This window comes from Panthera uncia, assembly GCF_023721935.1.
Source record: "Panthera uncia isolate 11264 chromosome B3 unlocalized genomic scaffold, Puncia_PCG_1.0 HiC_scaffold_1, whole genome shotgun sequence".
NCBI lineage: Eukaryota > Metazoa > Chordata > Mammalia > Carnivora > Felidae > Panthera > Panthera uncia.
Genome location: NW_026057582.1, coordinates 73,695,531 through 73,723,504, shown reverse-complemented (window position 1 = coordinate 73,723,504; position 27,974 = coordinate 73,695,531). Strand labels below are relative to the sequence as shown.

The window sequence follows — 27,974 nt, the reverse complement described above, 5'->3', positions numbered from 1 at the left end:
GATTATTAGGGATTTACTGGAGGCACAGGGAAAGGATTGTGAAATATTACAATGAAAGCAGGGGCAATGAAATTCACCTGCAAGAATGCATCTCCTTGGAACAGGCCCAAGGCATTACAACATTCCTTCAGGTGTGTTGTACAGTCAGTTCTTCAACCTTGCTTGGCATTCAGGCTGTGTTTCCAATACTTCCCTACCCAGAGCTAACCTTCCCCCACTTCACCTTTCACTTTCCGTTTTCATTCATTGAGCCTATTTCTAAGTTTCAGACACAGTGAAACACTTGAGATATATTGGTGAACAGTAACAGATGTGGTTCCTGCTCTCACCGAGTGCCACTCTAATAAGAAAGCCGTATTAATTAAGAAATCATACACATTGATGAGTGTGACTGTAATTTGTGCTACAAAGAGATTACTGGTTCTCTGAGAGCCTACTGGTCTACTTAAGAAAGGCAGGGGAGGATTCCTGGAGGAAGCAACACTTGAGTTGAACTCTAAGGATGAAAAGAAGTTAACTAGGGACCCAAATGGACAAAGGTGTGGGGAGTGACCATGGGGAGTAAGAGGCACAAAAGAAAATTTGGACAAGGTAGGTAAGGAAGCACACGGTAGAGAGGCTGGACAGATGGTCAAGGGAAGACCATTTATGCCTGTGTAGACTGTAAGAAGTTTTACCGTTATCGTAAGGCAAGTGAAGCCAGAAGAGCTTTTAAACCAAGAAGTGCCATGATTATAGGTGTGTTTTGAAAAGATCGCTATGGCTGTTGTGCGGAAGTGACTGGAAAAGGATCACAGTGGCTGTGGGTATACAAGAGGGTACTGCAGTAAACCAGAGGCAAGGTGATGGTAGCTTGGACTGGAATGATGTTAGGTGAAGGTGGAGAGAAAGTAAAATGGATTGAACAGACATTTATGAGGCACATGAGTTTTACCAGTAGCAATTAAAATATGGCATTTATTTCTAAACAGCAAATAGAACCATGTGTTTACCTCAGCTGGATACAGGGATATGCATTTTGTTAAACTTGGTTATTTTTGTTTCACTAGCCTATTTCTTCTTAGGAAAAGTGGTATGTGATCATGTTGCAACTGAATTGTGCCTAGGAGATTCTGAAGCTGCTGTTATTCTGAAGTCAAGTACAACTATTCCTCAGGGGGAAGACTGAAGACTACCAAAGTTGCAAGAGGGCAGGAGTGGGGAAATGTGGTAATGAAACCACTGACATCCAACGGGCATTGCAAGGAAGGCAAGAAAAACGAGTGTATAAAGGGCAGGCAGGAGGCTGCCGTCTTGTGTGGGAAAAGTTAAAACAGGACTCCTCAGATACACCAAAGCTGAGACAAAGCCTCCCAAGGTCTGTAGAGATCTAAGGAAAATAAACCTTTGAGCCATTTGTGTGAAGACTGCAGACTCCTTCACAAAGTGAGGGACTGTGCTGGAGGGTTAATATTTTAAAAGGGAAGATGTGTATCCTTACACTTAGGCGAGTGCTTAAGAGGACAAGACAGGTTAAGCTTCAGAGAGGTAGGGAGATGGCAAGGCCCTGGGTATGTAGCCAGGTAGTTACTGGGTCCCAGCAGGGGAATGAATCAGGATTGTTTGCCCAGGTGAGAGGGAATGAAAACACTGACAGCAAACACTGAAGCTATCTCCACAGGTGGTCAAATAACAGCGAGCAAGTGAGGATGCTTCTAGACTTCCTACAAGGGAGTAGATTCTAAGAGCTGCTCCTCCTTCCCAAGACACTGAGAATCTAGCTGGAAAAACGCTGAGGGTCAGTCCAGGATGAAGGACCTGCTAAGGACAGAGCAGACCACTGCAGTATTTCCAGCAGTTAAGCAGACAACCTTCTGGCAACTACACCCCGGCAGCTTCCAGGACCCTGTGAATGACCTAGCTGCCACTATAGAACAGCTTCTGTGGAGTCCACGTAAAGTTCTGGGGAAAGGGCAGGTTTGGATGAGGAAACTAACAAAATGTAGTAGCATGGGTTCTGAGTAGGGAGAGGAATACTGTGAGAGAGGGTGGGCTGGCAGCTGGCTCTAGCTCATCTAGCAGACCACCTGGCTCCACTACAAGCCCTCTGGTAAATCCCTCCAGGAGGGCCAAGAGGGTCTTTAAGTGTCTCATCTCTCTCTAAAGCAAGTATCCTTTAGGGCAGGGACAAAATAGGCAAAAGGTTATCAGACTCCAAGACTTTATGATCCATAGGAAGATTTTTTAAGTCTGGATGGGAACTAGTAAAGCTGTTAACCAAGCTGGAAATGGGCACGGGGTTTGTGAGTCATTGAACTTGACAGGTAGATTCTCAGGCTCAAACTTTTGCCTGGGGTGGGGGTGGGGGGCTCCTTATGTCCCAAATTCACACCAGAAACTCATTATTGTGGCTTGTAAGTTTGCAGCAGTACCTCAACCTGTGTCACTGAACACCCTTTCACATTAATAAATCTTTTGGGGTAAAGATCAAGCCTTTTTTTAAGGACACTCTTGCAATGACACTGCCAGGTGCTTCTAATGGACCTTGCAGGCATAAAGATACAGGGTCAAAGTTGTATAATCAGAGTGTTATCCTGAAGAAAATAATTTTTACAAGATATTTGTTAAGTTTGTTGCTTGAGACAGAATAGTTTAAAATAGTGCCTCTGGGTTACCCAGGAAGAGCTAAGGAAAACGGGTGAGAGAGACTATATTCTTAGGTGTTTTTCAATAAGATGTGTTATAATTGTTACGTCTATGAATCCTAGTATTCAGTGTACAGAATCGAGAGAAAAATTGTAAGGATGTTTTTCTTCTTTTGTTAAATTTAAGAAAGAGAGTGCTGGGATCCTAAAGTCTGTTATCCTGGTTTGGTAACAGGTGTCAGTTTTTGGGATTCAGGATGTAAGCTCAAAGATACCATTTTCTCTCCTAAGGTCCAAAATCCTTGGTCAAGTCAGATCACAGGTTGAAATGTTGGTGCTAACATAATTATGGGGCATTCAACAAGGCACTTAATCCGAAACTCTCTGAAACACAGAATTACTTCCATATATATATATATATATATGTATATGGAATATAATCCTGTATATATATTGGATTATATAATCTAATACAATGGGATTGTGTGAAAATCAGTAAGACTGTGTTAAATGCTTGCCCAGCATCATGCTTGGATGGATGCCTTGGGCCCCCCTGACAAGATCATATCTTGCGAGAAGCATTGCTTAATGAAGTTGGCAGACTAAACTTGTAGCTGTGGATGTCCTCATACTCTTGAATACTGTAGGGCCTAGGGCCTAGAAATGTCTTCAATGAACTCAGGGCATGAAACAACTTGTAAAGTCACATTTGTTCACTAAGTCATCTGTACTTGTTTGAAAACTGCTCAGTATTCTCTAGCACTACACTATCCAATAAACTGGCCACATGCTACCTGTGACTATTTAAACTTAAATTAAAAATGAATAAAATTTGGGGCGCCTGGGTGGCTCGGTTGAGCATCCGACTCTGACTTCAGCTCAGGTCATGGTCTCAGGGTTGTGGGATCAAGCCCCTTAAGATTCTTGCTTTCTCTCCCTCTGCCCATCCCCTGCATTGTGCTAATAAAAAATAAAAGTAAAAATTAGAATCCAATTAGTCACACTACCTACATTTCAAGGGTGGCAGCCACAGGGCTAGCATATTGGTCAATGCATTATGAAATAATTCCATTACAGAAAGCTCTACTGGACAGTGCAATAGCTTTAAGAATGGTGGATGGATAAAATTGGGCTTACTTTAACATGTGTCTCTCTTCCAGCCGTAGCTTTTCTCAACTTATAACCCTACCCAGACACCTCCCCCTCTTCAGTGCTTTCTATACTTTGGCCATAGATTTCAATGCAGGTACACTCTCACCCTTTCACCTGACACTTTCATTTTTTAAAATAATGCGTTGCCACCATACTTTCTTACTGTAAGCACTTCTCTTAATCCACTTAAGTCCCAACTGAAGAGATTTAATTGGTCTGGAATGTACACCTGGGTGTCAGGATTTTAAAAGCTCCCTTGGTAATTTTAATGCACAACCAAGGTTGAGATCCACTCAACTAATAATTATTTTAAAACTGTTTGTGAAGAGGCCAGCCTGCAGGAGTCACTTTGCACAATCAAATCTTGGGCTTCTATTATGTAACTGCTTTGCCTTTTCGCACTCCATTATACTGTCCCTTCTTTCTATTGTAGTTCTGACTTAAGTGCAGGGTGGGGGAGGCTGACTAGCTCTCAACAGGGCTTTAAACAGGTTTTGCTTTTCCAAATTGGGATTTTAAGTTTTTGGATTAACTTGAAAGTTACTTATGAACCATATATTGTTTTGAGGCCTTCTTTATTAGGACTAATTTGATTAAAATTCAAATAGGTATTTTCCAACACTCCTACTTTAGTCTCCCCTCTAAATATTTGGAATTGTCATCCCAGTCACATATATATCTAAAATCTAGCCTTTTCTGTACAGTTTAGCTGGGCAGATTTTCATTTTATCCTAAGGTCTTTCCAAACACTAATAATTCTCCAACATAATGCCCCATTTGTCAAACACAGTGTAAATGATACCTGTTCTCTATGAGATTCAGCATTGATAAGGCAAATGAAGTTCTTTATAGTTACTTACCAGCCCATACTCTGCATATTATATGTAGCTCATTTACTGGTCGCTCTCATTTTATGTCTCATCTGTGTGTCTACTATTGTTAACTGGCTTCAACTCATCACAGTGTCTTTTTTCCTTAAATCTATCTAGAACTCCACTGAATTGCAATTTTTGGTGTGATCTGAACCAGGGTCCAGAAACTCAAACCCCATTTGACACTGGTGCAGCTGAATTTCCCTCACATTCAATAAAAAGGTCAACGGATATGGCTAAATCCTTCATTCTCCTAGGCCACAATGATGAGGCTTTCTGGTTTTCCTAAAAATAATATTCATTAGTTCATCATTAGTCAGTCAATGCTGTCACAGGTCAGCTACATGTGCTCAGAACTAAGTATAGCTTTCAATTGATCTCATTAAATACACAGCTATTTCCCATTTCCCAACTACTTCCATAACATACCTCATTTGGTAGTCTAAAACCATGTCTCATCAGTTCTGTTTCTTTACTTTGCATATCATATCCATGGGCTTTGCTTCTCCTAGCTACTTATTCTTTTGAATAAACCTATTGCTAGAAGTCATCCAGTAGACTCCTTTTTTGGATCTTCTGGTTACTGTATGGCTGGAATGATGCCTATTTTTCTATTCCTTCCATTACATTTTTAATATTCATTTGACTTGTTTATTCCCTGGTTCCAATTTACCATAATCCTGTTGTTCTTGTTTACATTTTCCTATTTTGTTATGCCTAGTTCCCTCTGTAAAACAGAGGCTTTAAAACAAGTATTGAATAGTACTAACAATCCTTGCAGTTTTCAGATGAAACTTGAAACTACCTTAGCCAGTCAACTCCAAAGAAGTTTCTCCATTAAAAATTGGGTATCAGGTATGTTTCAAAGCCTAGGGGGCTCAGTTAATCATCTAACTCTTGATTTTAGTCATGAGATAGAGCCCCACACTGGGGTCCAGACTGGGTGTGGAGCCTGCTTGGGATCCTCTCTCACCCTCTTCCTTCCCCTGCTTGTTCTCTCTAAAAAAAATTAAAACTCATTAAAAAAAAAAAAGTTTCAAAGATTTCATTTTAAGTCATCTACCTTCTTAATCAATTCCTGGCTGGAAACCATTCTTAAAAGCTTCCAAGCTATTTTTTCTTCTATTTCTTGGCATATTGGGGGAAAAAAGGAAAACATTATTCTGAATTTTATACCCAACAAATACATCACCATATTTTACTGTTTTAAATCTTCTGAATAGCTTTAAGGTCCTGGAATTTGAGATTGTTACCCAGAATTCCCTCTAAACAATTAGCTGAGTCTGAAACTCAAGCTTTTCATCCTTACCTGCACTGCTAACAAAGCCCACCACTTGCTCTGCCTAGATTTCTATTAAAACTACTCCAATCTCTTTCCTGGGGCCCAAAGTTAAGTAACGTAACAGTGACTATAAACCTTCATTAGATCGGTGGTAAGACGATGGCCTCTCTTTTTTTAAAAAAAAGTTTGTCATCTATCCATTTCATCAGATTGCAAGATGTAGAACTCTATGCTATTTCATTCATGTTTCCTTTACTTTTGTACAGTTTTGGCCTTGGAGCCTCAATTTCAAAGTATTAAAAGAGTACACCTATGACTATAGAATTCTACAGTATTGTTCTTAGTTCTAAGAGGATCTTCAAGTATGAAATGATTCTTCCCCATCAAGATAAACTAGAGGTCTCTTGGCATTGTATCAATAACCCTATGTGTATATGTTTTCTAACAGCATATGATCATTTCTCTAAGCTTTCTGCAGTTTCTTTCAATATTTGGTTTCATACGAAATTATAAAAGTGGGTATTTTTAGGCCTGGCCTGACTAGTCTATTACCTTTTAAGTACTGATGGCTAACATTATAACCTTAAACAGGTTTTATTAACATCTTAGAACCGTGTCCCTTTCTTCTAAGCATCCAATTTATTTTCTTGTTGGGAGTTATGTGCCGAAAGGGAGTTTGTGTAACATGAAATCATGTCAGATCAGAAACAGGGTGGGTAAAAAGCTACTTTCGTACTGTGGACATGAGGTCCAAAGGTAGTCCATAGTTCAGCTCTTCCTTCTTTTCTGCTTTGTCACCTGTTACATAAAATGATTTATGGAATTCTAATAAATAGGACAGGACTTCTCCTAGTAGGCTGGATACAAATGCCTTGTTGCAACAACTTTTCTGGGGAACCCAAGGTTTGTGTGAATGATAGTAGTCTAAACTAACCATGTTTTTGTCCTGTTCGGCTGGAAACTGAAGTATAAAACATAAATAAACTGGACCTTTCAGGATTAGGCAAACATCACAAATCTAGAAGCTGTTTAATAAATCTGTCCTTAGAAGTTTGGGTGCTAATTAGTATCGTGACTAAAAATCACAACAATTAATCATATTGGCAAAGGCGCAAAAATTACTTACAGGGATTAAACCAATTTAAAGTAAAATACATGTTCTCAGCAACCTTGCAAGGTTATTATATACTATAGAAGAGAAGTAAAGAAAGAGCTTTCCTATTTTTAGTAACAGTGAGGCATAGACTCAATCCAGAAAGCAACTGGGACTTTATCAATTAAAAGGATAAAATGGGAGAAAAAAGAAACTTCGTTCTCCAGTTGTTTCAATTTTCCAAAAATCTTGACATGTCTGAGCCTCATCTATTTAAGGAGAAAACAATTTAGCACACAATAAAAATCTCAAAAAGGGTGCCAACTGGACCACAAAACATTGATGAAAAGGCTTAATGTAGTTCCCAAACCTTTTCATTTGGAAAGAAGAGCCATTCTGCAAAAGAATTTAAGTAACTTGTCTCCTTAACACAATACCCACCCTAATGATACATCGTTTGAGTAGTGTATGTTGGTATGCATAATGACTATGACTCAAAGAAAAATATATTTAGTACATTTTAAGGGTTTTGTGGAAGCCGCTGTGAAACAAAGAATTGGAAGTAAACAATTATCAACTACAAAAATAAAAAACCAGGTTCTTTTTTTTCTCCAAATTCCTGGTTTAATAAGGACTTGTTTATTTTGAGAAAAAAGGGTCCCAAACATCAGGCTGTTCACAAAAATAACCCACAGTATCAACTTTAGAAAACAAATCTTAAGACTATTACACTAATTTTTCTAGAGGATGCATTTGACATGCCAACTCTCATTCACAAAAATACATTGTTACATTTGTGTTGAACATCCCCACATAAGCACTCTTATGTGGGGTATAACACACATACCTCTAACTCAAAGCTCTCTCAGGTGCTACTCAACTAAAGCGATTGCCTTTGCAGTTAGGGAAGCAACTACTGAGCTCATGTATGAATGGAAATAACTGCACTCCCTGCATAACAAGAGATTATTTTGGAGACAGTTGATAAAAACCACACATCCTTTTTATTGTTAAGTCATAAAGAGGTATCAAAATTAAAAGCAAAAATTACAGGGTAAGACTTAACATAACTACTAGGAGCGTCAAAGGAAGTGAAAATGGGACTAGGCGCAGGGCAATATGAATTAATGAACATGGGAAGGACAAGGATGGGGAGAACAGTGAGCATGTGCTGAAGATACTAGGGGAGAGGATCTGGTGAAAATTTTGATCTTAGACAAGCGCCTAGGTAAAGAAATAATGGGACAAGATTTCTAAACCCCACTATGTGCTTAAGAGTCATCCTCGCCATTGGCGCTGTCTCTGTCATCCTCTCCTTCCTCAGCCTCTTTTTCATCATCCTTGATCAACTCCAGCTGTGAGAAACAGACACAAATAGGATGGAGTTAGAGGCACTCCATGTGTCCCTGATCCCCCCTCCACCACCTCTTTCTTTCCTTTCCCGTGGTTTTCACCTGGTCATCCCCCCGATCTTCATTATCATCATCATCCAGTAGGTCCCCCTCCTCAGCAGAGTCATCTGCACCCCCCTCAGACTCCATCTTCACATTAGTCTCATCTTTCTTCAGGGAGCTGCTGCTCTGCTCCTCTTCTGACTTATCATTCTTCATCTCTACTGGGGATGAGAAGGACAAGTCTGTCTAGGGGCAAGTAATGTCCACAGGATGTAGACAATCCCCACTAATGATCACAGAACTGCAGCACAAACCTAAATCCTCCCACACAAATGCCCTTCCCAATTCAAACTCCCCAAGTTTCATATTCAATTGCTTTATATCCCACTACTCCAACATATACCTTCAACTATCTTAGGTGGCTAACCCAACTTTATACCCAACAAGCAGGAAAACCATTTACCTCCTTGTTTGCTCTGTTCTTTCTCAATTTTTTCCAGGCTTTCCAGTAGAGAATCCACTTTTTGCTTTATCTGGGTCAACTCCTTCTTAATGGTCTGAAGGTCATCGCCTTTCACTTTAATACAAACGAAACTCTAGATTAGAATCAACTATACCAGAAAGCTGCCAGTTGACAAATTCATCCCCAGCTAAACCATATGGCCGTAGCCAACAGAAGATCACTGGAGAGAAATGGAGCCAGGACCATATTCTCCCGGTAATGTGGGGACCCTCGGTTTTATAGCTGGTAGCTAAAAACTAAATCTAATGTGCCTGCTCACTTAGCAGTAGAATCTTACTTTTGTAGGCCCGCTAAAGACCTCAATTATATTTGAAAGCATTTTTTGTACTGTTTTTACTGACCTACACATTTCATAAATTTATAAATGCTTAGTTAGCTCCCTAAAGTCTAGCAACTTTTTTCAAATTACCAAGGCCTTGTAATTTATGTAACTTATAGAAGGCAGTCTAAATTGGCCCCTGAACCACTACCTTCTCCTCTTCCACTGTTTTGATAATGCGGAGCTATTTGTATAAAAATTGACTACTGGCTGCACTAATTTCCCTATTTCAACACAAGAAAATAGCAGAATCACAAAACTGCAGTAATACATACACTTTCCAGACTTGGACGAAGATCCTCGCTGTCCACTCTTAGAATTAAAGCCACTTTTGCCTCTTCGTGAGGTGTTTCCTGATACACGCTGGCGTTTTGAGGGAACCACAGCCCGAGCAATAGGAGGAGGAGGAGGAACGCGTGCCGGGTAACTATACATCCTATTGGATAAAAAGAAAACAGAATTCCTTCACAACTAAAATTAAGTCAGCAAGACCCAACAGTGATCTTATACAAGAATAATATTCACTGTCTATTTGTTTCTTTTGGCTAATTTCATTCAAAAGTCCACTTCAAACCTTTGTTCTTTACTGCTTTGAATACTGCAGCTACTTCAAGAAGATGCATACCCAAGGATAGTTGGTTGATCTTAAGGGATGGACATAAAAGCCTCCTTTGTACTAGGGCAGTATCAATAAAGCACTGCTTTTTATAATGAATAGTCTATATTGATCTCTTTTTATACGTGTTACAATACATAGTAACACAACACATAATATATAACTCAAAAAACAAACAAAAACAATCCCAAATAAAGTTCTCACAAGAAGGGATTGCAATTACTGGTGTCTGCCAACAGTGGTATATTTACTGTTAGCTAAATCCCTGATTTTTATTATCCACAGAATTATACAGATAAATCATTACTGCTAACTAGTTTGTGATAACAGACTGAACCACATAAAACTGCCAAGATTAACCAGCTTAGGACTATAAAAACAAAGAGCCACTCAAATGTGTTTGCTGTGTATAAAAAGCCATGATTAATTCTAACAACATTTAAACATAAGATGTACTCATAGTTACAACAAGATGGAGAATATTGTCTGTCTTATTTGCTATTCACTAGTGCCTAAATCCAATGCCCAGCATGCATTCAGCTCTCAAATACAGACACTGGTTGCTCAGTTGGTTCTTCCACTGGGGAAGTATGGCTCTACAATTTGTAAAGAGAAAATTCAAAGCACAACAAAAAGCTTCTTCCATGGGTATCAGTTTTAGAAAATCTCTACATTCCATGTCATTTTTACAAAATACTGTGGCAGCATAAGAAGGTAAGACATAGCAGTAGGAAAAAAAATCTTATAATTCTAGTTCTGCACCTTTTTAGTAACTAACTTAATTTCAAGGCCCAGTTTTCTATGAAAACTACCCACCAAGTGCTGCTCTGCCTAACTTCCAAAGTTTTAAGGAGCAAATGTGATGTATTAAAATTATGTAATTCATATATGTGGACTCTCCCTCTAATATACTTCATTTGTGGCTAATCTCTGAAATCTCTAAGGTTTCAATCCTCCTGGTAGTGAAAACAGTGATTTTATATGGTCTTTCAGAGAATTCTCTTCTCCTCAACCCAATTTAATATAAAATGTTTCCATTATACTTTAACATAGTAGTATTTTACTTTTTCCTAGGAGTAGCTATCACAGGAACATTTTCCTAAATTAAGAAAGAGCACATGTACATTGCCAAACAAGTGAGGGCACAACTAAATTTTCACTTAAGCAGTTTTCAGTCAAGACCACCCTTGAAACACAGCAGTTATTGATTTGCCAAGTGAAAAATGATGTTAAGAGTTATTGAAGTGCTCATAATTCTTGTTTAAGCTCTATCAAAACCAATTTTTTATTCGAGAGAGAACGTGAGTGTGAAAGAAGACGAGTGGGAGAGAGAATCTTAAGCAGGCTCCACACTTAGTGCAGAGCCCAGTGCAGGGCTCAATCCCAAGACCCTGGGATCATGACCTGAGCTGAAACCAAGAGTGGGATGCTCAACTGATTGAGCCACTCAGGCACCCCTTAAGGATCACTTTTATGTTTGAGCTCCAGGAAATAAGAAAATGTATGATTTAGAAGGTAGGGAGGTATTGGTGCTTCTACAGAGGTTGTTGCTCAGTAGACAAATTTGTTAATGAGGAAGAAGATACTTTAAAAGCAGTTTCAGTCAATGATGGTGAGTTAATCCATATCTTTGGGCATGGAACAACTCATGGCCCAATCCTGTTGGATTTAGAGATCTAACCTACCCCTCCTAACCAACCCACTCACTGTCATTGGCACAAGTCTCCAAACCAATGACCCTGGAAATACACAATTTCGCTCAACGCAGGTAAATCGTCATAATGAAAATAAGGCAAGAAATGCAGTTTTCAAGTCAAATGCTCCAATTTTCAGAACAAAAGTGTATTTTGGAAGATAAACTGTTAGTGCTGAATGGCTTTTAGTGCCATGGAACTTAACTGCTACTCAAACAAAAATGAACTCTTGAAAAACTCTAAGGAAGAAGTTTAAGTAGACCTTCCTTGTAAAATCTCAAAGTGTATGACTGAAAACATGAGGAGAAAACCATACCTACTATAACCCTCAAGGTCAAAGGGATAGGAAATACAAAGCTGAGTATGACACCTTCAAAAACCAGCTACAAATTTAAGTAACCATTTTCCCCACAAGAAAACCTTATTAAGATGAACATCATGTGCTGATCCCCTACTAATTGATAAAAGCCCAAGTCCTTAAAAAGCCTTCACACGAGTTTCACTATTACCAAAGGAAAAAGCACTAGAAACCCTAAACGGGTTATGACTGCCCCATAAACCAGCAATCTGGACATTAAGTGTTGGTATAAAATCTAGCCAGAATAAAAAGGTAATTAAAATACCGTAAAAAAAAAAAACAACCCTAAATCACTTCTGATCACACATGAGCCAGCTAATAATTATCTGAACAGATAAGACAAAGGAACTCTGTCCTAATCTCTAAGCAAAACATACGCCTAACAAGTCATTTATTAAAAATAAAAGTTTAGGGATGCCTGGGTGGCTCAGTTAGTTAAGTGTCTTGACTCTTGATTTGGGCACAGGTCATCCATCATCTCCTTTCATGAGTTCAAGCCCTGGATTGGGCTCTAGGCTGGGATTCTCTCTCTTCCGCCTTCCCTACTCTCTCAAAAATAAATAAATAAACTTTAGAAGTTTACAGAGGTGCCTGGGTGGCTCAGTTGGTTAAGTGTCAGACTTTTGGTTTTGGCTCAGGTCATGGCTCAGGTCATGCATGGCCCCAGGTCCAGCCAGCTCTGTGCTGGCAGCACGGAGTCTGTTTGGGATTCTCTCTCTGCCCCTCTCCTGCTCGCTCTTGCTCTTTCAAAATAAATAAACTTTAAAGAAATAAAATAAAAATAAAAGTTTACAGAGGCGCCTGGCTGGCTTAGTCTAGCGTGTGACTCTTGATTTTGGGGTTAAGTTCAAGCCCACGCTGGATGTAGAGATTACTTAAAAATAAAAATCTTAAATAAATAAAGTTTACAGAGTCAAGCTTATTAAATGTCTAGATGTAAAAGTGATCTTTGGGTCTCAAAAACCCTGATTAATAGTATTAAATTTCAATCACTACCAAAGCAGAAACAACTAGAATATATTAGTAAATATCTATATTCTCCTGAATTTATTTGTTTAATGTACCATACCTGCCTTCAGGTCTTAAAAATTTAGATAGATTAAAAATGATGGTTTAGGTTAATATTAATTATCAAATTATCAATTCTGGAAATAACTGCCAGATAGCTTAGGCCCACAAATATGTTAAAAAAGTCATTCAAGTGTTAGGTATTTTCTTCTGCTTCATTATGATCTATAATGGGATTTCAAGATGGTGTTTCTTCCTGCTTACCTTTGATTTTCCTAGGATTGATTTTATAGGCTACCATGTTGTTTGGGCTTTGGAATGTGTAAGCATCTCTGAAACTGCTAAAATTCTACAAATGTACCTATTCCCAATAAGGTGAAAAATCACTGAGGCAGAAACAAGAGGAATCTTCCATTCTATTTAAGCTAATCAGGACCAAATCTAAAATGACTGCTCATTTCTAAGAAATGTGTTCTAATTCACTAAAAAAAAATTTTTTTTAGGTAATCTACACCACACATGGAGCTCAAAATCATGAGCCCAAGAGTCATAACGCTCCACTGAATAAGCTAGCCAGACACCTGAAAACGTGCTTTAATTTAGAGAAATACAGGGGAAATTATGTACAATCCATGTTATACAAAAGGCATGATCTTAAGAAAGTGACAGGAACAAAATCCTGATGAATAAATAGAAGTAATCTATTGGATAGATCTAGATGAAACCATGGAAATCAATGTGACACAATAGCAAATATGTATAGAGTTTAAGAGCCAAAAGAGATTTTTTCCATCCTAGTTCCAGTAATTACTAGTCGATGACAGATACCTCAAACTCTGTACCCACAATGACTCTACACAGAAACTAGCACACTAACAATTCACTTAGTTTTTTTAAACTAAAGCCCTAAGTGAAGACCTATTAACTGTCCTGAGTTTGATTCTTGTTAGTGTACTCTCCTATGACAATCTACAACTTTAACTACAGGTTTCCCAACGATTTATCCAGGGTAAACCTTCAGAATACACACCTTACATTACATTCTGTATGGTTTTGTAGAAAAGGACTTTACAAATTTTACTTTATCTTTGGATTGTGTAGACTGAAGCTAAGCGTTGCACTACACAAGACGACTGATACTAATGAATACCAGAATCTTAAGAACTATTCAAGAACCAAAGCCTTCAGCAATTGGTATCTTTGAGAACTAGAAAAGAATATTTCTTTCTCACTTTTTTTCTTAAAAATTTTTAAATGTTTTACTTTGAGAGCACCCAAGCAAGCAGGGGAGGGTCAGATAGAGAGGGAAACACAGAATCTGAAGCAGGTTCCAAGATGTCAGCAGAGACCTACCCAGGGCTCAAACTCATGAACCATAAGATCATGACCTGAGTGAGCGTAAGTTAGACACTTAACCAACTAAGCCATCCAGGCACCTCTGTTTCCCACTTTTTATAAAAGCTTCTATGGGGGCGCCTGGGTGGCTCAGTCGGTTGAGAGTCCGACTTTGGCTCAGGTCATGATCTCAAGGTCCGTGAGTTCGAGCCCCGCGTCGGGCTCTGGGCTGATGGCTCAGAAACTGGAGCCTGCTTCCGATTCTGTGTCTCCCTCTCTCTCTGCCCCTCCCCCGTTCATGCTCTGTCTCTGTCTCAAAAATAAACGTTAAAAAAAAAAAAAATTAAAAAAAAAAAAGCTTCTATGAAAACATATTTGAATGATTTAGATTAACTATTTTCCATTATCTTTAAGACTACCAAAACTTTTTCACTTGACTACAGATAGTGCAACCCCTCAGACTTTTAAAATCATGTTATTAAAAAATAAATAAAATAAAATCATGTTATTCATTTTTAATGTGCTAGAATTAACATAATCAAGCTACCTTAAATGCACAATTAAACACTAGTATAAAATTCATTTTAACATGTACACAAATAACTAAAAACCAAAATTTTTACTCAACATCCTAATGGCTAACAAACACGTGAAAAGATATTCAACATCACTCATCATCAGGGAAATACAAATCAAAACCACAATGAGGTACAAACTCACACCTGTCAGAATGGCTAAAATTAACTACACAGGAAACGAAAGATGTTGGTGAAGATGTGGAAAATGGGGAACCCTTTTACACTGCTGGTGGAAATGCAAACTGGTGCAGCCACTCTAGAAACCAGTAAGGACGTTCCTCACAAAGTTAAAAATAGAAATACCTTAAAATTCAGCAATTGCACTAATACGTATTTTTCCAAAGAATGCAAAAATACAAATTCGAAGGGGTACATGCACCCTGATGTTTATACTAGCATTATCAACAATAGCCAAACTATGGAAAGAGCCCAAGTGTCCAATGACTGATGAATCAATAAAAATGTGGTACACATACACACTGGAATATTACTCAGCCATCAAAAAATCTGGGGTGTCTTGGTGTGAGCACTCAGTTAAGTGTCTGACTTTTTTTTTTATTAAAAAATTTTTTTTTTAACGTTTATTTATTTTTGGGACAGAGAGAGACAGAGCATGAACAGGGGAGGGGCAGAGAGAGAGGGAGACACAGAATCTGAAACAGGCTCCAGGCTCTGAGCCGTCAGCCCAGAGCCCGACGCGGGGCTCGAACTCACAGACTGCGAGATGGTGACCTGAGCTGAAGTTGGACGCTTAACCGACTGAGCCACCCAGGCGCCCTTAAGTGTCTGACTTCTGATTTTGGCCCAGGTCATGATCTCACGAACCAAGAGACTGAGCCCCGTGCTGGGCTCCACACTGACAGCGGGAAGCCTGCCTGGGATTCTTTCTCTTCCTCTCTCTACCCCTCATCCACGTGTGTTCTCTCTCAAAATAAACAAACAAAAAAATGAAATCATTGCAATGACATGGACAGAGACCGTCAGAGAAAGAGAAATATCATATGATTTCACTCATGTGGAATTTAGGGAAAAAAGATGAACACGTGGAAAGGGGGGAAAAAAAGAGGGAGGCAAACTTTATAACAATAGAGACCAAACTGAGGGCTAATGGAGGCAGAGTTTGGGGGGTAGGCTAAATGGGTGAGGAGTATCAAGGGTACTTGTTACGAGCACTGGATGTTATATGTAAGTCATGAATTACTAAATTTTACTCCGGAAACCAGTATTACACTGTGTTTAACCAACTAGAATTTAAGAATTTAAGAATTTAGGAAAAAAAACTTTTTTAAGTTCATCCTAATGTAATTTCAATAGTATATATTTATTTAAATCTCAAAGACTTATGAGTAGGCTACTGATACGGCGCCTGGGTGGCTCAGCTGGTCAAGCATTGGACTTCAGCTTATGTCATGATCTCAACAGTTGGTGGGTTCGAGCCCCGTGCTAACAGTGCGGAGCCTGCAAGGGATTCTCTTTCTCTCTCCCTCTCTCTCAAGAATAAACAAACTTAAATAAATACATGAGTAGGCCACTGACTTTGCTTTATGTAAGAAATGGGGGGGCTTAAAAATGTCTCTGTAACGTGTTTAATTAAGATTTACATTAAAATGTAAATATGAAACTATGTCATACCAAAAACAGATCCCAAAAAACCTTTCATGTTGTAAGAATACTTGCTTTTGTCCCTAAAAATAAATCAACTAGCTAAATTTTTATAACTTGTTTTATTTCTAAAGTAAGATAATTTTACAATCATTTTTATGTGTATTTATTTTGAGAGAGAGAGAGAGAGAGAATGAAATCTCAAGCAGGCTCTTCTGCACTGTCAGTGTAGAGCCTAATGTGGGGCTTGAACTAACGAACTGTGAGAACATTACCTGAGCCAAAGTCAAGAGTCAGATGCTTACCCAACTGAGCCACCCAGGAGGCCCAGTAAGAGACAATTTCTAAACCTTAGTAGCAAGTAGTTTCTCCACAAATATGCTGCCTTAGTTGAGTCTTCTTCAGAGAAGGACTGAAGTGAATGCAACTGTTAAATTTGTTTCCCTAATACAATTTATGTTTAGAGTGCCAATTACCAATATAAATTTGCATGGTTGTACTTTGTATTCCTTAACTTTCTTCATGTTGCGCCCATTAAGGATACAGATTTGTAGGACAGTGGAAAAACAGCAAGCCCTACTCATATGAATGGTAAAGGGACTGAAGGACAAACCAGTATGCTGCACAGGATCATTTCATATATAATGGCTGGGTGGCTCAGTGGGTTAAGGGTCCAACTCTTGATTTGTACTCAGGTCATGATCTCCTAGTCCTGGAATCAAGCCCCAAGGGATCAATCCCCAAACAGTTTCCCCACTGACACTATCAGCCTGCTTGGGATTCTCCTCTCTATCCTTCCCCTGCTCACGCAGGTATGCGCTCTCTCTCAAAATAAATAAACGTTAAAAACTTAAAAAAAAAAAAAAAATTTTGTAATTAAAGGAAAACAAAGATTACCTAACTACCTTTTTTTTTAAAGAACACTACCCAAAGAACAATGATCAAGGTTGAGACCACCACATGCATTCCTGCTTACAATATAGACATATACATAGACAGCCCCTGTATACGTAGAACCAAAGTTGTCAATGAACAACTGGCTCTACAACCTTCTTTCACAAAGAATTGTTGGTTTAACACTTACGAGTATTTTTGTAAATTCAAAGATACATTTGATTAAAAATTGCTTGACTGATTTATTTGCATCTCTCAAAGAGAAGGAAAAAAATTAATTGCACATACTCATTTCAGGATGCATCCAGTTTTATATATTAAAAAAAGTAAAAAGTTGCATCTTAAAATTACAGTGATTTGTCTTGACAAATTCATTTGGAAAGCTGTTAACACAAAACCAGAGGTTTCCAGGAAAGACAATTTGAAAATTCATCTCAAAACTTTCTAAATGAAAAATAATCTGAGCAATATGTAGGTTGCTTTGATCAATCCTTTCAGAAACAGTACTGGATCCAAGACTATGTTAAGAAAAAAAATTTTAATCTGTCTTTGCTTCTGATTATGAAGCTTTATATCCAGGTGACCATCTTTAATTGACACAATTTCCGCCAAAATTACAACATTATTCATTTGTCATAATGTTAACACATATACTTCCCCACATATCACTTTGGGTCTTTCCCAAAGGTAATAAACTGTAGGTGTTGTCAAATTTTTTTTTAATAAAGCTGAAATTACAAAACAGTATTTATGACAAATATTGTTTATAAACTGTATGTTAAGAACATGTAAGACCACTCATTCCTATATTCTCAATTTACATCCAGGTCATAGGGTACACTTCTTTTGCTTACAATGAAATTTCCTTTAAGGAGTTGTCTGAGAACAGACTTGTGGTTGCTAGGAATAGGGTGGAGAAACTGACTAGAAAAAGAGTTTCATGGTGAATTTGTGAGAAGCATGACCTATCTGTATCTTGATATCCTGGTAGATACTGTAACTTGAATATACTATGTTTGTTAAAAATTATACACTGAAAGAGTAAATTCTGCTATATATAAAAAGGTATCCTATTGAGGTCTTCAATTTCTTTCCATTCTCGAACCTCTTTGTAAAATTTCTGCCCCTACCATTACCCAAACCTACCCTACCCTTGTCAAGTCACCAATGATCGCCGCATTTCTCAATCTTCATATTACTTAACATTTGTAGTTCATCCTTCTACTCTTTTAATACGTATTCACACAGCTGGGACACTTCATGCTTCTGGTTTTTGTCCAGCTTTTTAAAATTTTTTTCTTTTTTTACATTTTCTTTATTTTTGATAGAGACAGGGCACAAGTGGGGGAGAGGCAGAGACGGAGACACAGAATCCGAAGCAGGCTCCAGGCTCCGAGCTGTCAGCACAGAGCCCAACGTGGGGCTCGAACCCACAAACCCCAAGATCATGACCTGAGCTGCAGTCGGACACTTAACCAACTAAGCCACCCAGACACCCCAGCTTTTTTTTATGGCATTTTTCAATCACTTGTACTCACTCCTCATCTCCCTAGTTTTTAATAGTTGCAGTGCTCTAATGATCTCTATTTTCTGTCTCTACTCACCCAGTATTGTGGTTTTGTGACCTACGAGCAGACAACTACTATGTCTCCACATAAACAACTGCCTATATAACATCTCTCAATAATAAACATGTCACTGGCCAATCTGTGATAGTCACTCCTCAACCTAGTTTCCCCTATGTTCTTCTATCACGATTTCTGCAAATTCCAAGTCGCTAGTTGTGCAGGCCAAACTTTGGTGACATCTGATTCCTCTCTTAGCCTTCACAGTGATGTGTAAGTGAATTGGTCTTTATTAACTTCAAAATTCAACTACTACTTACCATTTCCAAGTCTACCTCCCAGGGTCCTTTCCCAAATGATTGTTTATCTAGATAATTCTATCAGCCACTTATTATCTATAATCAGACTAATCCTGTTACAATACAAGATCCTCTCACTCCTCAGTTCAACTCTCCCCACTGCCTTCTCATCTCATTTCATAAAAGCTAAAGATGCCTTAACATGCTTTTATGTGTTCAACCTACCTTCTCTCAGACGATTTATTTTCCACTATAGTATCCCTGGTGAACACAACAATGCCTCTCCTAAACTAGACTCTAGGAAAGATTTGTCACAAATCACACTATCAGCACGCAACAAATCAAACCTATCTTTATAGCTGGAAAGCCAAAAGCACTAATCTGCTTTTCGCCCAGCTGTATGAAAACTATTGGAAAAGTTAAATAATCTACCCCAAAATAAATATCAGATCCTGTGCCTATAATGGGATGTGATGAGACTATCAGGTCATACCTGCTGTTAAGGAATTCACCTGCAAAAAAATTCCAGTGGTAACTTTGTCTTGCAATTATATGTGTTTTTTACAATATTAACCTATTTCCCTTCTTAAGCCCCATCAATCTCACAATAGTAACACATTCATTGCTATAAAGTAATAAAGTCCTGGGAAAAAAGTTGATCTGCCTGAATAAGTCAAACTATATTTGGTGGACCTTTTCCTCTTATTCCTGGGATTACAGTCTTTAAGAGGAGATTAAATTATCATCTTATCCTATGTATCAACGGGTACCCTCTCTTTCTTTCCCTGAAAGACTGATTTCCTGGATATTCCTTCAAATTCCTTGTAGCTTTATTTCAAAACTGCAGTCTGGGTTCTCTAACTTCCTGCCTGAAGAGCAGTCCTCAGTCATTACAATTCTCATATTGAAACACTGCTCAAAATTCATTTGTGGGGTACCAGAGTGACTCTTGATTTCAGCTCAGGTCACGATCTCACCGTTTTTGAGATCAAGCCCTGTGTTGGGCTCTGCGCTGACAGCACAGGGACTGTTTGGGATACTCTACACCTCCCTCTCTTCCTGTCCCTCTCCTGCTCTATCTCAAACTAAATAAACCTAAAGGTTCTTTGTATAAAACCGTAGTTAGCACATCTCCTGTGATCACAAAGCAGAATCGTGAAACTATAAAAAAAGTAATAAATATCAAAAATGTCAGTATTGGATGTTGTATCAAGACTTGTATCTTTAATATACGAAGCCTTACAACTCAGTAAGTAAACTCAATATAAAAATAAGCAAAAGATCTGAATACATTTTTCTAAAAATAGATATCCAATAAGCCCATGATTACTCACCATAATTTTTTATTTTTTTTTTTTAGTAAACACTACATCTAATGTGAGGCATGGACTCACAACCCGAGATCAAGAGTCGTGTGCTCTTTCTTTTAGCATCACTTCTTTTTATTTATTTATTTATTTATTTAATTTATTTTTTTAATTTACATCCAAATTAGTTAGCATATAGTGCAACAATGATTTCAAGAGTAAATTCCTTAATGCCTCTTACCCATTTAGCCCATCCCCCCTCCCACAACCCCTCCAGTAACCCTCTGTTTATTCTCCATATTTAAGAGTCCTTATGTTTTGTCCCCCACCCTGTTTTTATATTATTTTTGCTTCCCTTCCCTTGTGTTCATCTGTTCTGTGTCTTAAAGTCCTCATATGAGTGAAGTCATATGATAGTTGTCTTTCTCTGACTAATTTCGCTTGTGTGCTCTTTCTTTTGACCAAGCCAGCCAGGTGCCCCTCAACGTCATTAGTTTTTAAGAAAATGCAAATCAAAACCACAACGGGATAACATTATTCAAACTTGAACTACTATAGTTAAATAACAAGGACAGGTAATAAAGTAAGTGTTGGCAAGGATGTGAAAAGTGCAACCTTTATACATGGCTGACAGGAATGCAAAATGGTACAGCTGCTTTGAAAAGATAGTATGGCAGGTTCCTCAAAAGGTTAAAAACGAAATACCATCACAGCCAGCAATTCTACTCTTAGTATATACCCAAGACAGATGAAAACACATGTCTATGCAAAAATGTACATACAAATGTCCACAAAAGCATTATTCAAAATGTAGAAACATATCAAATTATTCAGCAACTGATGAATGGGTAAACCAAATGTGGTTATCACCCATAAAAATGGAATATAAAAAGGAATGATGTACTAACAAATGGTAAAATATAGATGAATTATGAAGTATAAAGTATAAGAAACCAGCCATAAAAGACAAATATCATATGAATCTATTGATATGAAATGTGCAGAATAGGCAAATCTATAGATAGAAAATGGATTAGTAGTTGGCAGGCCTAGGGATAGAATAGATATGACTGATAATAAGGTGTTTGTTTTTGAGGTGATGCAATGTTCTAAAATTAAATCAGGATCGTGACTGCACAACTCTAAATATACTAAATTGAATTATACACGTTAAAATGAATTTTATAATGTTATATATTATACATCTGTCTCAATAAAGCTACATTTTAAAAAAGAAAAAAAAACTGATGTCAAGGAGCTTGACAAAATCTACCTGGATTAAGAATATCATGAAGTAGAATCCTAAAACAGCAGTGGCTAATTTTGCATTAGAGGTCATAACCAGAACACCACTTAATTCAGAGCCATATAGCAGATTCTCTGACCAAGTCAAATGCTTCCCCTGCAAAAGAAATACCTCCCACCTAGTTAGTAAGAGTCCAAGACACAATAAACATCAACAACCCGAAATGAAAGTGAAGTGAAATAAAGAATATACTGTCAAAATTTTAAGTCAGTAATAGCAGGTTTATGTTGAGAGTATACTTGTACTAATTGATGTCCTCAACTAAAATCTTCCTGGCAATGAGGTTTCCATGCAAAAGATAAAACCAACAGAAGGGCTCTTAGCAAATGCAAAATTTCACCTTATGCTTAAAATCACATCTACAGAGGTGTCCCTGAGCTTTTCCAAGTAGCTAAGAACCCTCTTATCTCTGAATCACATGCTTTTCCAAGCAGATGGTCTAAATCAGTTCTTCAAAACCTAAAATATTTCAGGAGTTCTTCCTTCAGGTCTAGTGTTACTCAGGAATATCAGAAAAATGGAAGGGAGGGAGGCAGGATGACAGCCCCACTAATCCCAAGAACATGGGGGGTGGAAGTATCCTTTAATCTGTAGTATTTCTTTTTTTTAAATGTTGATTTATTTTTGAGAGAGACAGAGACCCCAGAGCAGCAGCAGAGGAGGTGCAGAGAGGGACAAAGGCACAGAATCTGAAGCAGGCTCCAGGCTGAGCTGTCAGCACAGGGCCCAATCTGGGCTTGTACCCATAGACCAGGAGATAATGGCTTGAGCGGAGTTGCCGCTTAACCTACTGAGCCATCTGGGTGCTCCTGTAGTCAGTATTTCTTTAACTTACTAACCAAAACCTAAAACTGGGTGCTTAGAACAAAAAAGGGGTAAATATTAGTTTAATATGATTGTTAGCCGCTTTCACCTGTCTTGCATTTCAAAGGAAACTCCCCTAACAACTGTACTTCACCTCAACTGCTGTTCTACAGTCTACCAGGATACGTTCCTAAAAAAGAGCTCTAACATAAGTATTAACAGTAAAATTGTTCCCCAAAATTCAAACAACTCAAACCCTCCAACATCCCTTTCATGTAACCTTTAATGGTATAACTGTAGTCATAAAAGATCTCTGCTATACATCATTTTTTCTCCCTACAAAACATTTAACTTTAAACTCAATAAATTATACCAAGACCAGTCTACCCCAGAAATTCCTGTACATCCTTCTCCATTCCAACATTTACAATGTTAACTACTTAATACATCTTTTTTTTCCCTCCACTTTCTCTTTTCTATCCATGAAGCAGTTTCTAAGACCTCTCTACCTGCAGGACACAACTCCCTAATAGACCATAAAAGGCTTTTACAACAACCACTCTTTCCAATTATACCAGGCTATTTCTCCAAATACAACCAGGGATATTTACCACTGTACCTTTACTCTATCTGCCTCAAAACCTTTGATACTTAGTATCAAAGGTAAGTTCAAAAATAGCACTTTGTGAAACTACCTGGGGATCTTTAAATGTGAAGAGAGCTCAGAGCTCCACAACGGGAAACACAACTCGGAAACACAACTCGTCTTTCTATGACACAATCCTATACAAATGCAGGACACATAGCAGCCAATATTAATTCCACATCACTGTCTTCACTGTATAATACTGTGCTTCCTACAATAGCTTCTTCATTGGATAACATACTGCTTGTCATCCATGTTGTATTTGATGTGAGTTGATGTACTCCATTCCTCTTTCTATTCATGGTGCGATGGCATATTTACTTAATATATTTAGATATGAAGCAGTATTAGCACTCTGAAAAAGCTCTCATGTTAAGAACTTTTACAGTCCAGTCACTTATACACTATTTACATTATTATTCATGGCCCATACGTAATGTGTGATGTTACTTATTACCATATCTTTTGCTACTAGGTTTATTGTGTCTTCACTTTTATACTGTAGCCTATTGTCAAACCTAATAAACCCTTATTGCTTTCTGTGCTCCCAAGTTTCTATAGAAGAAATGACTGAGAAAGAATTACTTGGCTGTCCATAATGGAGTAATTTTTTTTCCAATTTATATTAACATATGATTCACATACCATAGAAAAAACACCCTCCACACACAAACTTCTGCAATCATTACCACTATGTAATTCCAGAATAATTTCATCAGGGATCTTGTAAGGGAAAGAAAAGTGGGACTACAACTGATGAAAATCTAAAGAATTCCAGAATTTTTCAAAAAATGGATACGGTTTTATACTTAAGGAAACACTAAATCTTTGTGACACAAATGTAAACCTTAAAATTAAAAATAAATTTTAAGAAACTAAAAAGCAGGGCATCTGGCTGGCTCAGTCGGAAGAGCATGCAACTCTTGATCCTAAAGTTGTGAGTTCAAGCCCCATGTTGGGTGTAGAGATTATGTAAATAAATAAAACTTAAAGAATTTGAAAAATCACTTCTAAGTATTTCAAAGCAACTGCTCACATAAGGAGTCCTTTAGCAACAATTTTCCTAGAAGCAACATGATTCTCAACAGGACACAACAAAAACTGGATCTCTGCTAGAATCTTACAGGTTCTCAGGATTAAAAAAACTTTTTTTTTAAATGTTGATTTTTTTTTTTTTTTGAGACAAAATGCAACGGGGGGAGGGGCAGAGAGGGAGGGAGAGAGACACAGAATCCGAAGCAGGGTCCAGGCTCCGAGTGGGGCTTGAACTCATAGACTGTGTGATCATGACCTGAAGTCAGAAGCTTACTGAGTCACCCAGGCACCCCCAGGTTTTCAGGCTTTCAAAATCAACAAATAGTATGTTCTGCACACAGGCGAGACTTATGTAATTCCCTTTGTTTTATACATAGAAGCCCACGAATAGTCATCCTAAAACAAAAAGCTACTTTTGGGCTTCTATCCTACCAGAAAAATATGTTGGTTAATGAATTTCTAGGTAATTCTAAACTATGTATAATAGAGTTTACAGCATACATGAAACAGTTGACAGTGTCTGTCAAACATTAATACATCTATCTAAAATGGTAGTTCCACATATATCAGTAATTTTATGTTAAAAATTCATCCCCAAACTTCCAAAACCTATAAAATTAGGAATGGTCTTAAGAACAAAAGACAGACCGAATATTCAGACCTACCTAATGAAAGAGGTAACTTTTGGGGAAAAAAAACTAATAATAATAATAATAATTTCATCTTAATGATGAAAAATCTGGGGGTGCCTGAGTGGCTCACTTCAGTAAACCATCCAACTCTTGATTTCCCCGACTTGTGCTCTCACTCTCTCTCAAAAAAGATGCAAAATCTGATAACTGTAAAAATGCTAAAATATTAACAAAATACATGTAGTTAACGTTGGAAGAACAGCAGCATTCCTGTTATGCCAACAGCAAAAAATGTACTAAGAATTCATTCACACTACAGTAAGCTATAATGATCACAGGTAGGGGGGCCTGGGTGGCTCAGTCGGTTCAGCGTCCGACTTCAGCTCAGGGCATGATCTCGCAGTCCGTAAGTTCAAGCCCCACATCGGGCTCTGTGCTGACAGCTCGGTGCCTGAAGCCTGTGTCTCCCTCTCTCTCTGCCCCTCCCCCGTTGGTGCTTTGTCTCTCAAAAATAAATGTTAAAAAAAAAAAAAATGATCACAGGTAACAGTTTTGCATTTTTCCACCCACACCCTGAATTAAAATCAGTAATATTACTGCAGTGCAGGTGGCAGCATTAAGGCTACAGAATTTGATCCTGTTGTCTCCCTCAGGAGACAAAATACTAAAATATAAGTAACTTGGTTTGAGTTTTAAAGTTTGATTGCCCTCCAGTTTTAAAGATAAAGAGTATTTTACAATCCTTGGGTCTTGATCACGCATCCCCGAACAAAATACAACACAGGTAGGAGAGGGCTCTCAAAACAATAAAAACCAAGTGACTCTAATTCTAACAAAAGTGTTAATTACCTATTTCCTGATATCTAAAGTGTTTCTTCTTATAAAACACCCAATGCCTCCTGTATTCTTAAAATTTCTGCCAAATCAGGTTAATGATTAAAGTGCACAATACCTCTATGAAGTATTCTGGGCTCCTTCCCCACTACTCCCAACATACTCCCTCATGTGTGGGGGGGGGGCGGGGAACGGGGGGTGAGAAAGAAAAAGAAGATAGAACCTGAAATCTGATCAAGCCTGCAGATCTATCCACCAATTCACAAATACAGGTGGGACTGAAACATGCTTAACACAAAGTATAACCCACAAAATGAGATCTATGAAAAACTGATGAGATTAATATTATTATAAGTATGGTGGTGTGATTATGTTTATAAAAGCAATCTTTTAACCATTAAAAAGAGGTCCAGAAAACACTAGAAAATACTAAGCATTTCAATATGCATTAAAGTTGAGAAGACGGTTGTCACACCTGAAGAGAACTGGAGTATGCTAGAGATGTTAGTTTTCTGGGGAAGAGGATTGGAGGGGTATCCACAATTCCCTTCGTTCTGATAATCCAGAAGTGTAACTTGCAGCAACTTTGCATATAAGAAATGTGAAGATCTTGATAATTAACAGGAATGAATCCTCATGCTCTAAAGACTGGGAATTCTATTGATTGGTTGTAAACAGTTATGCTATTTGCGAATCATCACATTTATAATGCAATTTCTAGTCTTTCATGTTTCCATTAGTCTTCATAGCAACTCTATTAGTAAGATTATTTCCATATTAGGGATAAGAAACTTGAGATTACATAGGACTTCAGTCAAAAATTTCTTTGCTAAATATTAGGTCTTTGGATTCTTCAATTGTTCTTTTTTTATAGGCTCCAGATCAGCTACCTCTCTACCATAAAAATAAGTAGAACTCAAGATCCCAGAAAGCTAGATAATTAAGAAATGCCAATTTTAGGTCTTGAAATATTTGTGTGAATCTTATGTTCTTAAAGGTATGACTAAAAGGTTTAAATAAACACTGATTTAACCCATTTACATAGGAAGATTCAGAGCTTTCAGCTCATCTCAGAGCCATTATCAATAACCTATTTCAATAAAGAATCCAACATAGTTGATTTAGGACCACTATGTTGTTATGACAATTAATACAAATCTTAACTTTCCAAATAAGTATCTTCAGAATGACTTCTCAGTGTGATTTAAAAAAAAATTTTTTTTAATCCTTATTTTAAGTTTTGAGAGAGGGAGAATCTGAAGCAGGCTCTAGGTTCTGAGCTGTCAAAACGCAGCTTGACATGGGGCCCAAACTCATGGTCTGCAAGATCATAACCTGAATAGAAGTTGGACGCTTAATCAACTGAGCCACCCAGGCGCCCCTCAGTGAGATTTTCTAATGCAATTTTCCTGACTAGTTTCTCTATGCCTGACTAAATTTATTTTCTCATTATAGACCTCAGTACTATACTTGAATCCGCTCTTTACCAGCTACTACCTGGCTGCTCCATCAGTCATCATAAGGCTTTTTCCATTGGCTGAGATTAGAATGGAAGAAAATATTACCTTTCACTGACACTCTATTAATACCAAGCAAATACACCAGAGTAATTAAAGGTATTCTCTTGCCTCTTGAAAAACTGAAGAATGAGGTCAACAGTGGCACCGCCACTAATTTTTAGGATCAAAGAGCAGTGGCAAGAAATTTGAAGGTATTTCTGCAAACATCTAAATTTCCTTACTATTCCTTGCTGTTGATACCTTAACTCATCCAAAATTCCTCACTCAAAAAAATCTTTTCCAAACATACTTACGGTGGCATGATAGAAATGGTCAATGTTTTGCTGCCTCACCAAGACAACTAAAAGTAAAACTTTAGAGGACTACTGTCATGAAGTTAGGATTGTACAAGTTAATTCTCTATATACTAAATTTAAAACAGGAGTTTTTTGTGCCAGAGTCCAGGATACCCCAGAAATTATACATACATATATAAATGTATTAGAATTTTTCTAAAGAGATTCATAGACAAAGAAATAGGGTAAGAATCAAAGAAACAAAACTACTTCCTCATTCTTTAATCAAGGATTCTCAACCCTTTGACATCAAAATCTCTTGAGAAGCATTAAGAAAAATACACCAACACTCAAGCATCTATCTAGACCATATGTATAAGAATCCCTACAGGTATAGTTGGGCATGA

The 27,974-nt window shown here is 37.8% G+C and overlaps 1 protein-coding gene across 10 annotated transcripts in view; it reads right to left on the bottom strand.

The window, feature by feature from the left end:
- Positions 1-8,008: 8,008 nt before the first annotated feature.
- Positions 8,009-27,974, bottom strand: part of HNRNPC (heterogeneous nuclear ribonucleoprotein C) — a 55,289-nt gene continuing 35,323 nt past the window's right edge. For 8 of the 10 annotated variants that reach the window (XM_049613153.1, XM_049613150.1, XM_049613159.1 and 5 more), the window contains 4 exons: positions 9,535-9,695; positions 8,881-8,994; positions 8,478-8,638; positions 8,009-8,378 (listed from right to left, as the gene is read on the bottom strand). In XM_049613153.1, coding sequence (XP_049469110.1) covers positions 8,295-8,378; positions 8,478-8,638; positions 8,881-8,994; positions 9,535-9,695 — 520 coding nt within the window. In that variant the 3' untranslated portion in view covers positions 8,009-8,294. The remainder of the gene's footprint in view (positions 8,379-8,477; positions 8,639-8,880; positions 8,995-9,534; positions 9,696-27,974) is intronic. The other 2 variants (XM_049613158.1, XM_049613160.1) reach the window with 1 other exon arrangement.